The sequence below is a fragment of the Salmo salar genome, chromosome ssa08 (genome assembly GCF_905237065.1).
Source record: "Salmo salar chromosome ssa08, Ssal_v3.1, whole genome shotgun sequence".
Lineage (NCBI taxonomy): Eukaryota > Metazoa > Chordata > Actinopteri > Salmoniformes > Salmonidae > Salmo > Salmo salar.
The window spans coordinates 12,873,350-12,888,068 of NC_059449.1; the positions used below are offsets into that span (position 1 = coordinate 12,873,350).

Consider the following 14,719-nt stretch of genomic DNA (forward strand, 5'->3'; position numbering starts at 1 on the left):
CTGAATAAATAGGATATCTGTGGTAATTTCACAAGGAAGAAGATCAAATAAGATGAGATAGTTCTCGCAGTGAACTGAATATTGTCTTTATTCGATAACCTCGACAGGGCAAGGTTAAATAAACCAACTAACAATAGACACAAAGCTATTACAGTATGCCATTGCTACTGTCATCGTAACAGTTGAAATCAAATTAGCAAGTTATTTCATCGCGGCTACACCAGAGTATAAGACAAACTCTCTCAAACTCTGCCAAAGTGCTTACAATGATGTTCAGGCTAAATTAGATTGACTGAAACATGTTGGTTTGTTATGTCGGTAATATTCTCTCGGGAGGACTCATAAGTGACAGTTAATAATCATCAGACGGCCTGCTGCTGCCTTTATTGATCTAGACGAACACAACAGTCTATTACAAGAGGAAGATCTGAGAGAGAATACAACTCAAGTCCTACGGGAAATAAATCGGGGAAAGCTGATGCGTCGTTTGTGGTTTTACGAAGATTACATTTGCCTGAGTCGTGTCAATATAATATCTCAAGCCCAGGCAGTTACAATTGTGTATAAATTGGGGTTGTGGTGTTCCAATTCCACTGTTGCCTGCGGAATTCTGTACTGAAATGTAAATGGACAACCACAAATCAAGTGGCATCGCATTTATATTGACAGTGAACCATAAACAAAATGAACACTTGACAGTGACATGCACATAATATAAATATATTGATGGTAAATCAGCTTTATATGAAAGTGTAGAAGGCTGTTTTGTCCTCTATATGTTTGTGCCTTAGTGTGCAGATAGTCAGTCCCTCTCGTAGGACCTCCCTACATAAGCCTCACTAATGAATACAGGACTGTGTTCAGTAGGCCACAATGCATGAAAAAAGTTCTGTTGCCTGGGAAAAACAAAAATCTGTATTCTCATTGGACAGGTTCAGGTAGTACCTCCCTGTTTCACTAAGTTTCAAAACATTCCTTTAATGAACACAACCCAGACATGGGAGGAACCATTCATAGAGCCACAACAATGAGCTCACTGTCCCCACCAGGCCCTGCTACCATGGCGATGGGAAGTCCACTGAGAGCAGAGCTGGCAGACTGGCTGACTGAGACAGGGCCCCCAGGTGACTGATTGATCCAGGCATGATAGCGTGATAACAGCACAGGGTGAGTGAAGAGAGGGAAGGAAGAGGGAGGGGAGTAGTGATGGGTGTCATATTAAAGTTGCCACTTCCTTCACTCATGTCTGTCTACAATCCTGTCGGGTATTTCTGGTGTAACAAATAGCTTTGAGGACATAGCTGGGTAACACAGTGAGGACTATAGATGATCAAGTGGTCTTTTCTAACCCCTGACTGGACTGACTAATAATACATGGATGTGATGGAGGCATGGAGCCGTCAGGATAATGGATAACATGTACTGGTACATAGAGATAAATCAATATATTTCCCTTTGTGTACTGGTATCTGTATTGAACCATAGTGAGATGAAACAAACTGTTGCCTAGAACATATTATCCTGTCCTGGGCAACCCACTACACTGACTGGATAACGTCCAGCTCTCTCAGACATCCTAACAAAAGGACAGTGATTTCACAGGGGTCTGGAAAGGGAGAGATAAGGCTGAAGCCATTGACTGTCAATGAAAGTCTACCTATTTTTCTGAAATGTCAACAGTGTTCCTCAATACAGGGTCCCGGGGAGTGCCTACTTAGCAGGCTGGGCTTTTCCAGGAATTCTACGATCCAAACTCAGTCCTATCAGGCTATTAATTAGTCAAAATGTAGCAATTAAGACTCGGCTGGAGCCGTATTGTAGTGCCAACTTGCCTGCAGAGAGGGTCAAAGATCTAGAAATGTCCTACATTTCAGAATATGATTCTGTTGAAACCTTTAACAGTGCACTTCACAGGCCTAACATTTATATTATCCCATAGAGCGGCGCACAATCGGCCCAGCGTCGTCCTGGTTAGGCTTTGGCCGGTGTAGGCCGTAATTGTAAATAAGAATTTGTTCTTAACTGACTTGCCTAGTTAAATAAAGGTTAAATAAAAATAAATAAAAATGATAAATGAGACACAAAAATGAAACAAATTGAACATAATAATTTCAGGCCTCTTGGTGTGACTGTGTTGTTACTGTGTTATTACGGTTCTACGTCCAGCAACGTGAGCTCCAACCCCATTTTATAGTAAATGATGTTTGTGTTTCCAGGCCTTACTGTATTCTATTCTCTGTAGCTGAGAGGGGTGGAGACTCCTGCCAACTCCCTCCCACTGGGGTGAACTGAGGCTGAATAGAGAAGGGAGGAGCCAGTAAGTCATTATTTCAGTTACATACTGTAGCCGTTCAGTTACCACAATGAGGTCTGGGGCTGAGAGGGTTCACGTTCATGGGTGCGATTGTAGGAGTTTAGGTTGTAGGATTTAGGAAATGTTTGTGTTATAGGTTCTGCGGTGGGGTTTGGAGTTATGGTTCCAAATATAAGAGTTTGTGTTTTAAGAGTTTGAGGAAGAGCTTCTGGGTTAAAATGATTGGGCTGCAATGATATGCATTTAGAGTTCTGAGGGTTTGAGTTAGGGTCTGGGTTCTACGAGATTGAGCTATACAAGTTAAATGAGGGTTTTGAGCTGAAGTTATATCTAGGGTTACAAGACAGAGTTGTGGTTTTGTTTACCTGTGCCCAGTGGTTTTTGAACACAATCATGCAGGTCTCTGGGTCCACCCCTTTCAGGACCAGGGCCTCCCCCTGTCTGCCATCCCTGTTTCCGTTGGCAACCATGGAGGCCATCATCATGGTGACCAGATCTCGTGTGGGTTAAACCATTACACAGGACGGGGAGGGGTAGAGGTGGAGAGTCCTCACTGGAGACCGGCTGAGACCACTTGCACAGGGGGGTGAGGGAACACTGGGGATCTGCAGAACACAGAACACATCATGACATCATCATGTACATGCAGATGGAGAATCAGTAGTTTGTCATTGTTCAAACCTATAACAATACATACTATGGCATACTGGCAGATTAAGACTACTGTAGCACAGGACAGATTCAGGGTGATTGATTGGGACATATTGTACAGTTGACCACTAGCCAAATAAACCACACAAACACTGCAGCAGCCTGCAACACGGTCTTCTCTCCCCCTCTCCCCCTGGATTCACAGCAGCTAGGCATGCGAGAGAAAAGAGAGGGAAAACAATGACAGGGCACAGGCAGAGAGGACGAGAGCGAGCGAGAGGGGGGGAGACACTCAGCCGGTGGCACAAGCCATGCCCTCTATTCCTCAGCTCGACAAGCGCCTGCCAAAATGCTTACCCAGGGAAAAGTGGTGATCGCTTTGTAATAATATAAGCCATTTAGCAGACGCTTTTATCCAAAGCGACATACAGTTATGCTCGCATATATTTGTAAGTATGGGCGGTCCCGGGAATCGAACCCACTATGCTGGCGTTGCAAGCTCCATGCTCTACCAACTGAGCTACAGAGGACCACGGAGTTGCAGACGTAACGCCTCGCTAGTATGCTACAATGCACAGTGAACTCCATAAGGTCCCAGTGACACCACTTTCATCACCCACTCACTCATCTTGTGACACCAGAAGAGATTATGATGCATGACAATAGAGTGTGTATTAACAGCTAGTGGGCCAGCGAGAACTAATAAAACACTATTCGTTCCATCAACGGTCTGGAACTGTTTTGTTATGTAAAACATGTTGACTTTGTCTGCAGCCTAAAGTTATGTTGATTCTGTTGGTTCTAGCTCTGTCCAGAAGCGCCTGTGAAAATATGTGTCCCTCACATATCTAGAGAGTGAGGTCAGGTGTTCGTTTCTCGCACTGCTCGTCAGTCGGGAACTAAAATAATGATTAAAAGTACTAAAAATAACTTGTCTGTCAAGACATTGCAGAACTGTTCCAGCCGTAGCGTTTACCTGCTACACACTTAGACCTGTATCCCCACAGATTGAAATAAAACACAAATACATTCTCTATGCTTATACCAGCACCGACGGAATTTGCAATGCAGAGCCATTGCTAACTTAATTATGTGACTGTGACAGTCAGATAACAATAGGTGCAAGCCAGGGTTATTTGTTGCTTCCCTTGTAAAGGAGGTGATTGTACAGGAAAGAGGACCATTGCTGCAAACAAAAGCTTGGCTATCTGCTAACATGGTGTAGTCCAACGGGCCATCTCCCTCTCCGCCCCAGTCCCTGCTCAGGTCACTTATAAATAGGACTATAACTCAGGACGGAGGATATCTGGATTCTATTATCTTCCTAGAATCCCGTGTTTCCATTCCTCCGAGGACAGTGAACGGAGACTATGGTGGTTCTGAGAATCAGATGATTTTCATTCTACAGTCTAGTGCTGTGTGATGTCATTGGCCAAGTGCCCACATCGAATGGGCGTAATTCTGAGAACAACTGATGTTCAACAGATTATATCCATGTCAACAGATCACGCTTTGAAGACTTGATAACAGACTAACAGTTGAGACTGACTAGACAGCAAATAAAAAAAACTGGGCTACCGACTCAATCTGACAACAATGCAAACAAACACACAATACCTAGTTAGCCGTTGCTAGCATATAATCAACCAGGTCAGTAAACAACATTTTAGGACAATGTCTTCTATTGAAGACGTCTGTTTCATACAGTGTACAATAACAACACATGAATTGCAGCCGTGCACTGCAGTTCAACTGTAACCCTCCTGCTGGAAGCAGAAGCAGCTGCAGACCGTCAGACCAATTAGAGATCAGAAAGGCTGCCCCTCAAACGGCCTCTCAACCAATCACGGCCAAGTCAAACTTTTTTTTGAATGGTTTCGACCCACTTGAAGAGGAGAGACTCAACAACCAACCACAGAGCTTGGCATGACAGAGAGACACTGAAACACTCATGCTAAAGCTAAACACATCTGTTTTCAGTTAACACAGGGAACGTGCCCTATAGGAATGCATGGAGCAGGGTCCCCCAGGACAGAAATCGCTGAAATTCCTACCTCTGTTTCACCATGGTCGCTCGTCTTGTATCGACGATACAGAATGTCCCCTCTTTACATCCAGACACGCCCAGTCCTGTGGAGATAGAGAGGGAAAATAACTTTGACACACCAGAGGAGGTTTGAGAACAGCACTGCCAGACAGTGTGACTGAGTGGAGTTCCTGGTAACGTGGTACGGAGCAGTGGAATGACTGGAGACTAGAGCTATGTGAGGAAGTGACTGGACGATGTGAGTAAGAGGCTCAGAACACCACTGACTGTAGAGAGGTGGAAGAGAGAGAAGGGGAGTAACATACAGAGAGAGACAGAGAGAGAAAGAGGGAGTAGCACAGAGAGAAAGAGAGCAATCCAACGACCCGCCACATCCACAGACACTAAACAAGCATGGAGACAACAGTGCCAAACTACAAACTAACATCTTCTGAAAGAACATAATAAATGTCATCATCATTTGTTGAATAATCATGCTACTGTTCAGTCCAATTAGAGCTGTGATATAATTGGCGTCTCTGGTCAGCCATGAGTCCCCCTCTCCTCCCCTACATGCTATAACCTCTGACACTGTCACACTGAGGCACCATGGGAAACCTGTCACAACATATTACAGCGCGCAGAAAGACTTTACTTCTACGATGTAACCACTGACCACACTCTTAGAGGGAGGCCAGATCACGGACGTCCACACACGTCAAATGAAACATAAGCGAAAACGTTCTAGGCATTCTGGACCCCACCGACAACCATACAAAATGCACTGCACACCAGTCATGTCCAAGTTGACTTACTCTGTAGCGACAACTCTGAAATGTTTCCCTGATGATCATATCGGCATAATGTATTGTAAACACTAACCGCAGTCGGAGCTCAGTGTGTGTGTGTGTGTGTGTGTGTGTGTGTGTGTGTGTGTGTGTGTGTGTGTGTGTGTGTGTGTGTGTGTGTGTGTGTGTGTGTGTGTGTCAGCCCCCCACCCAGCCATAAAACACCCATTCCGCTGCCCAGACTGTGGCTGTAGTGCCTCCAGGGACCTGCTCCACCCATGGAGGGGAAGTGGGGGTCCTGGTCCAGCTGGGTCAACACAAACAGAGAGGAGAGGGGAGGGGAGAGGAGGAGAGGAATCCACACCTCCATTCACCTCCATTCATTCTCACACCCTCTATACTCCCATACAGATAAGCCATAAAGCACTAAACCTCTCAAGTACAGATTTGTAACAAGTTCTTAGTTTCACACTAAAAAGCCCCACTATAGTGCTGCACTGCTACCAACAAGACCCATAACTGGACACAAACAACTCACCAAATACCACATTCTCAAAGCTCAGCTTCTTCCTATAACAAGCACGCTTCTCATTGAGTCTGTTGTGAAGACACAACATACTGGAGACAGTGGGAGATACTATTACAGTCCTCTGCTTAGTGTCCCAGCCAGATGCATGACCCCCAATTATAGGGTGGAGAGAGAGACAGTAGGAGCAGTCTGTTGGGTTCCTCCAGTTGGCTGCGTCTCTGCTTGGTCTTAATGCCACAGTAATACGTCCTCTCCTTCCACAGACAGACACATTACGCCACCAGAGTCTGTGTCCTCAACCTCATGGGGTCAAAACAGGCCTGCTGGTAGATTAGCGATGTACTTTTATAGTGGTTAACCTACCTAACCTGGACTCAGACAACAATGCCCCCGGCAACTACTGTGTCCTAGAATCAAACTGAAGATTATGTTTGTATCTTGGCCATCTTGGTTTCCTCTTAATATGGTTGGAGTATGACTGAGTACCTTTTGAACTTCACTACTGGGCTAATATGTCCCTGTATAGCTCAGTACTGTCTGTAGCTTAACACTCCTGCATGTTATATCCAGGCTGTATCACAACCTGCTGTCGTTCAGAGTCCCATAGGGTGGCGCACAATTGACCCAGCGTTGTCCGGGTTTGGCCGGTGTAGGCCATCATTGTAAATTGTTCTTAACTGCCTAGTTACATAAAGGTTCCATTTAAAAAATTGATATCCTCCCAGTCGCAGTACATTAAGAGGTAATTCTACAGTGTGCCAAGCCTTCAAACTGTGAGCGACCTCGAAAATAGAGTCAGTCAGTGATGAGCAATGTTGACCTCTTTAACCCATCCTAAATTTGTTTTTCATTCCTGTTATAGGAAGCTACTTGTTTTATTAAATTATGCTGGGATTGACACTGAATCCTTCTAAAAACCAATTATAATCCCAGGAAATTAGGGGTCAGAAATGTACGACTGCAGACTCCACACTGCACACCAGTTGTCGAAAACACCAACAACTAGTAACTAATCTGAGACACTGGAGACAGAAATGTAGCTACTCCCCTCAGTACTTCCTTTCTATGAGAAAAACATGGTCTAAATTACACACACTCACCTACTGTAACCTAACTGCATAGTGCACTGCAGTTGGAAGACATATTGCTGATACTACTGTATTGCCTGGAGAGGAGATGCTCCACTTGCTCAAAATAGAGCCCAGCAACATACTGGCAAGCCTGAAATAGAGCACCACTTCTATAAAGAGGAGCACCAAGGAGATGGGGCACCACTTCTATAAAGAGGAGCACCACTTCTATAAAGAGGAGCACCAGGGAGATGGGGTACCACTTCTATAAAGAGGAGCACCAGGGAGATGGGGCACCACTTCTATAAAGAGGAGCACCAAGGAGATGGGGTACCACTTCTATAAAGAGGAGCACCAGGGAGATGGGGCACCACTTCTATAAAGAGGAGCACCAAGGAGATGGGGCACCACTTCTATAAAGAGGAGCACCAAGGAGATGGGGCACCACTTCTATAAAGAGGAGCACCAGGGAGATGGGGTACCACTTCTATAAAGAGGAGCACCAGGGAGATGGGGCACCACTTCTATAAAGAGGAGCACCAGGGAGATGGGGCACCACTTCTATAAAGAGGAGCACCAAGGAGATGGGGCACCACTTCTATAAAGAGGAGCACCAAGGAGATGGGGTACCACTTCTATAAAGAGGAGCACCAGGGAGATGGGGCACCACTTCTATAAAGAGGAGCACCAAGGAGATAGGGCACCACTTCTATAAAGAGGAGCACCAAGGAGATGGGGTACCACTTCTATAAAGAGCAGCGCCAAGGAGATGGGGTACCACTTCTATAAAGAGGAGCACCAGGGAGATGGGGCACCACTTCTATAAAGAGGAGCACCAAGGAGATGGGGTACCACTTCTATAAAGAGCAGCGCCAAGGAGATGGGGCACCACTTCTATAAAGAGCAGCGCCAAGGAGATGGGGCACCACTTCTATAAAGAGGAGCACCAGGGAGATGGGGCACCACTTCTATAAAGAGGAGCACCAAGGAGATGGGGCACCACTTCTATAAAGAGGAGCACCATAGAGATGGGGTACCACTTCTATAAAGAGGAGCACCAAGGAGATGGGGCACCACTTCTATAAAGAGGAGCGCCAAGGAGATGGGGCACCACTTCTATAAAGAGGAGCACCAAGGAGATGGGGCACCACTTCTATAAAGAGGAGCACCAGGGAGATGGGGCACCACTTCTATAAAGAGGAGCACCAGGGAGATGGGGCACCACTTCTATAAAGAGGAGCACTAAGGAGATGGGGCACCACTTCTATAAAGAGCAGCACCAAGGAGATGGGGCACCACTTCTATAAAGAGGAGCACCAGGGAGATGGGGCACCACTTCTATAAAGAGGAGCACCAAGGAGATGGGGTACCACTTCTATAAAGAGGAGCACCAGGGAGATGGGGCACCACTTCTATAAAGAGGAGCACCAAGGAGATGGGGCACCACTTCTATAAAGAGGAGCACCAGGGAGATGGGGCACCACTTCTATAAAGAGGAGCACCAAGGAGATGGGGCACCACTTCTATAAAGAGGAGCACCAAGGAGATGGGGCACCACTTCTATAAAGAGGAGCACCAGGGAGATGGGGCACCACTTCTATAAAGAGCAGCACCAAGGAGATGGGGCACCACTTCTATAAAGAGGAGCACCAGGGAGATGGGGCACCACTTCTATAAAGAGCAGCACCAGGGAGATGGGGTACCACTTCTATAAAGAGGAGCACTAAGGAGATGGGGCACCACTTCTATAAAGAGGAGCACTAAGGAGATGGGGTACCACTTCTATAAAGAGGAGCACCAGGGAGATGGGGCACCACTTCTATAAAGAGGAGCACCAGGGAGATGGGGCACCACTTCTATAAAGAGGAGCACCAAGGAGATGGGGTACCACTTCTATAAAGAGGAGCACCAGGGAGATGGGGCACCACTTCTATAAAGAGGAGCACCAAGGAGATGGGGCACCACTTCTATAAAGAGGAGCACCAGGGAGATGGGGCACCACTTCTATAAAGAGGAGCACCAGGGAGATGGGGCACCACTTCTATAAAGAGGAGCACCAGGGAGATGGGGCACCACTTCTATAAAGAGCAGCACCAAGGAGATGGGGTACCACTTCTATAAAGAGCAGCACCAAGGAGATGGGGCACCACTTCTATAAAGAGGAGCACCAGGGAGATGGGGTACCACTTCTATAAAGAGGAGCACCAGGGAGATGGGGCACCACTTCTATAAAGAGCAGCACCAGGGAGATGGGGCACCACTTCTATAAAGAGGAGCACCAGGGAGATGGGGTACCACTTCTATAAAGAGGAGCACCAGGGAGATGGGGCACCACTTCTATAAAGAGCAGCACCAGGGAGATGGGGCACCACTTCTATAAAGAGCAGCACCAAGGAGATGGGGCACCACTTCTATAAAGAGGAGCACCAGGGAGATGGGGTACCACTTCTATAAAGAGGAGCACCAGGGAGATGGGGCACCACTTCTATAAAGAGCAGCACCAGGGAGATGGGGCACCACTTCTATAAAGAGGAGCACCAGGGAGATGGGGTACCACTTCTATAAAGAGGAGCACCAGGGAGATGGGGCACCACTTCTATAAAGAGCAGCACCAGGGAGATGGGGTACCACTTCTATAAAGAGCAGCACCAGGGAGATGGGGCACCACTTCTATAAAGAGGAGCACCAAGGAGATGGTGCTTTTCTTTCACACAATGAATGTAGTCATCTTTATTATTTTCGATGCCTGTGTAAACAACTCAATTTATAATGTTTCTGGGAGAGCATGTGACCCAGAAATGTGTGTGTGTCTGTGTGTTTGTGCATGCCTCTTTCCCAGGGGGGGCTAAAACCCAATCTCTCCAGTACACAACCCTGCATGCCTCTCCACTCAGTTTCACAGTCATTATCCAATTATACCAATCAGGTAATTATGTTAATGTGTTGCTTACACGTCTCCATAGCCCCAAACGCTAGAGACTGGATAAACAGAAAAACTCTGAAGATGTCTTGAAGTCAGCATCTCCCTTTGAAAACAGGAGTGTTGACTAAGGACCCCTGTTGCGAACCTCAGCCAGACACACACACACACACACACACTTTGGAGGCACTTGAACAGAGTTGAAAAGGGAATTAGAGGCATGCTGCTTTAAGCAGGGAGCGCTGTAAACATTCAGGCGTTTTTTTCTGTTTTGGAACGAGTCAGTGACTAATCTGGATCAATAATGAATCAATAGTCTCATTGATCATGAGGACGCATGTAGCAACACACTACTTGTGGCTCATTTCTTCTAAAAGGAGGAAGGAGGTGAAATGGAACAGACCTCCTGCTGTGATCGGGCACAGTGAAGAACCCCTGTTGGGATCAGAGACCTGAGTCACTGATGAAAGATTACGATGTAGCCTAGATGGTGATGAAACTGAATGATGACAACTGCAAGGGATGATGACGATCTCATTCTGTCATTATCTTTCTCCATCCCCACAAGTACAAAGGAGAGAGAAACCGCCACACTGCTCTTGCTCATTACCCACTCCTACTGGCACACACAGAGGACATGAATCCACAACAGGAGCTTCCACCGACCTAGCAGCACTATGGAATCTAGTTCCATCCCCCTCTCGCCCACGGTCACAGACCTAGTGTCATCCTCTAACCATGGTTTCTGCCATTCACGACAAGATGTTATTTCTGAAGGGTTTGGGTCAGAGTATTCAGGGTGAGATGATTTCCCCTTGGGGGAGGGGAGGTTAACTCCTCAGAGAGCTTCGTGTGAGTGAGGGAATAAGGAGCGGCAACACCAGGAGAACATCAAACCTGCTTTGAAGCCTAGTAGAGATGATACGGAACATGGAGAATGGAGAGGAAGAAATAGTCCAACTGTAGCAGTGTTTTAAAGCCGTACCACCACAGTCAAACTAGACTGATGATAAATGAAATACAGCAGCATACCACCATATTGATTTAGCTAAGGAAGCGCAGGGGGAAAGGGAAAGAGAGATGGAGAGAATGAGAGAGAACAAGAGATACAGAGACAGAGATACAGAGAGAATGACAGAATGAGATAGAGAGAGAGAGAATGAGAGAGCGAGAGATACAGAGAGAGAGAGAAAGAGGGGCAGAGAGAGAGAGAGAGAGCTTGAAGAGATCAACAACACATTCCCCGTGCTACTGTTAAATTCATTCTAAGAACCTGTTAGACTACAGGACACTGACCTGCTGACAGTGTTCTCTGTCAACAGTGTGTTCGTTTCGCCTTGGGTTTAGAAACATCACTGCATTGACATTTGCTTATGTCCTCTTGACATATCAATGCTATGACATAAGCCTATGCTCTACATGCTATAACAGTCACTGAATGTGTATAAGTGTCTCCTGAGTAATGAAAGTAGCCAAGTACAAAAGACACAGTAGTACCACAGTAGCCTACATCCCTATTCAACCAGTGCATGCCATGTACGTCTACACCACACAGCGTCCCCAAAATGGCCGTGGCTGGCATCTCTACCAGGTTCCAGACCCCTCGCTGCTAAAATAATATTCAACAGATTACAGCAAAAGTGTTGGGCTCATCAGTCTGTGTACAGGGAATTAGGAGAGGTAGCTTCTAGACAGTAGGGTTTCTACACAGAGAGAGGAATAACTGAATGGATACACTATAGGTCCACCTGAAACTGGAATGGTTTGAACTGAAGTTCAACACTGAATTCTACCAGACCAAAAGACCATGCATCTTCGTAAAGTTGGTTACTGGTTGACTATACACAGAGCAACAAGTCCTAGTCTGGGTTAGGTAGAGAGACCTAGTTAACTCCCAAGGTAAATACATTGAGATAAAGCTATAGAAAGTGAAGTGAGGTCTATCTTGTTACGTCATCTTCTGAACGTGTTATTCAATGGATGGGCTGGGAGGGAGAGAGAGAGGCTTCACAGGTAACAAAAGATGAAGAGCTTTTCACAGGAGATAACACAGGCAGAGCCACCGATGACAGGATAGAATGTTTGCCTAAGGACAGAGGTTTTGTAAGCATCATCACTGTGTGTGTGTGTGTGTGTGTGTGTGTGTGTGTGTGTGTGTGTGTGTGTGTGTGTGTGTGTGTGTGTGTGTGTGTGTGTGTGTTCTGACAGAGTGGTTCTGGTGACTGAGAGTGTGAGTTTCTAAAGCTGTGAGATGTACGGTGTAGGTAGGTGTTTCACACACTAGGGAGAGGTCATGATGGATCGCTGAAAAGACAGCTAGCCACACCTACAGTAGCACTCACAAGGCTGTCCTAACTTGCAGTACACTGGCTTTTTTTTTTACACTTGCTGAACATGTTGCTCTGCGTCATTCTTACCTCTGAGGCCAGACATTTAACTCTAATGAATTCTAGGTACACATATTGTTACACCCGCCCAGCAACGAGAACTATTTTTCACAATATTAATTAGTAGTCTGAACGAGTGTCTGCTTCTTAAATTAGCTAAATGTGTGCATGGCATTTTTCCATACTGTCGACTGAACCACCAACCAATGCATTAGTCCACCACACTCCCACAGCCTGTGCATCTGGACTTTGTGACTGATGTGAGATCATTAAGTTCTATCAGGAAGAGCGACTGTCCTCTTCAGACAGAGCCCATAATTATGTCCTGGTCAGTGGCAGGGCCTGGTCTAGGACTAATGGACCAATGGCAGGGCCTGGTCTAGGACTAATGGACCAATGGCAGGGCCTGGTCTAGGACTAATGGACCAACAATAGGGTCTGGCCAGGACGAATGGGCTCTTACATTGGCCCTCCTCTCTCTTCTCCCACCGGTGATAGACCAATGGGTGATAGACAGAGGACATTTACAGTGGCTTGGTGGCCATGGCAACCCCGGTGATAGATGGGCCTCATTAAAGTGACGGTACCTTGTTGAAATATTTACAGGTGGGCCACAACTGAGGCCACAGAGGGAGAGCCTGGCTATATATAGTCTATCTGTCCCCTTCTCCAATGAGCAACACAGACATTTACAATAGGACACCATCCAGTGTCATCTAGGCGTCCGTTCTCCTGTTGCCGAGGGGACGATGCCCACTGTCTGCACTACAGTTAGTCTCTATGAAACAGTTAGGCCGACTGCATTCAGACTAGGAACGCTCATAACATCACAAATATACATCTCTCTGAAACTCATCTGTGTTGGCTACATTCAAACGGAGTAGCAATCAAATGTAAAATGTAAATGTAACCACATCATTCTGAGGCAACTTACAATACATCAACAGTCAGTCGTATTTCTGAAATGAAACATCAACACGAAGGGTCTCAACAGCTCTGCCCATTAACAACCTAATACAACAGGGTAAAAGCCATAAAGTTAGGACCTTATCAGATAGGACTGTGATTCTGTGTTAAAGACCAGCTGAAGGTTATAGGCTGAGGTGTAGGTTGGCTGAGGTAGGTGCTCAACACAGTGAACACGTGCTGCGTTCAGTCAGTGTTCCCACCTCTTGGCTCAGTGGAGGAGGTTGATTAACATGTTCAAACACATCAGCTCACCTCCTCATTACCTGATAGGGAGGGAGGAGGCCCGGGGGGGGGAGGGAGAGACTGGTAACAAGGGAAAGGTCAACAAGCTGAGTGGATTAGAGCCAAACACCCCAGAGGATCAACACATATTATAAAACGCATACCCAGGCTGACACACCCAGCGTTCTCTTGCCCACAGCATTAGGTACAGCACATAATGGCACAGCAACATGCTGCCTGCATTTAGAGTGGCTAAAACAATCCCTTGTGCCACTGCGTAATAATGACTGCCATGAGACTCTGAGACAGGGATACAGAGAGCTGCACAGCCTGCTACAGTGAGATAAGGCTAGTTGGAATGGTTCAATAATACTGAGACAGGTGAGTAGTAGACAACACAGGAGACAATGATACTAAATACAGTCTCATGCATTAGCTTGTCAGTGATCCAGGGAGTATTCACTTGTACAAAATTTATCAACTGGGGACATTTCTTAGTCCCCACGTCATGCTATTTGAATTTAATTACAGGAGTTAGGGTAATTATTTTTTAAAAATATTTTTTTAAATTTTGCATTATTATTTTTACCACTCACCCTCACCTAGCTGTCACAGCCAGGAGTCAGGAGGAGAGTAGGAAAGATCTCTGATGGCAACATGGATAAGCCCCTGACCTATTCTCAATGGGTTTCGTGTGGGAACATCAATCCATATCTCTGCTGCTGCTTCCTCTCTACCTTGTTTGCATGCTGGCGCACCAAACAGGAGATAAAAGGGGTGAGTGTTTGCATGCTGTCTCGCCAACAGAAGATAAAAGGTGTGAGTGTTTGCAAGAAGGAGAGA

At 46.2% G+C, this 14,719-nt stretch overlaps 1 protein-coding gene across 2 annotated transcripts in view; it reads right to left on the reverse strand.

The window, feature by feature from the left end:
- The window catches only part of LOC106610179 (FHF complex subunit HOOK interacting protein 1A), a 39,299-nt gene that overhangs the window by 17,847 nt on the left and 6,733 nt on the right, over nucleotides 1-14,719 (reverse strand). For both annotated transcript variants that reach the window (XR_006770776.1, XM_045722735.1), the window contains exons 2-3: nucleotides 5,020-5,095; nucleotides 2,680-2,919 (exon numbers count right to left, since the gene is read on the reverse strand). Coding sequence is in view for 1 of the 2 variants with exons in the window: in XM_045722735.1 (XP_045578691.1) it covers nucleotides 2,680-2,799 (120 nt within the window). In the remaining variant the exon portion in view is untranslated. The remainder of the gene's footprint in view (nucleotides 1-2,679; nucleotides 2,920-5,019; nucleotides 5,096-14,719) is intronic.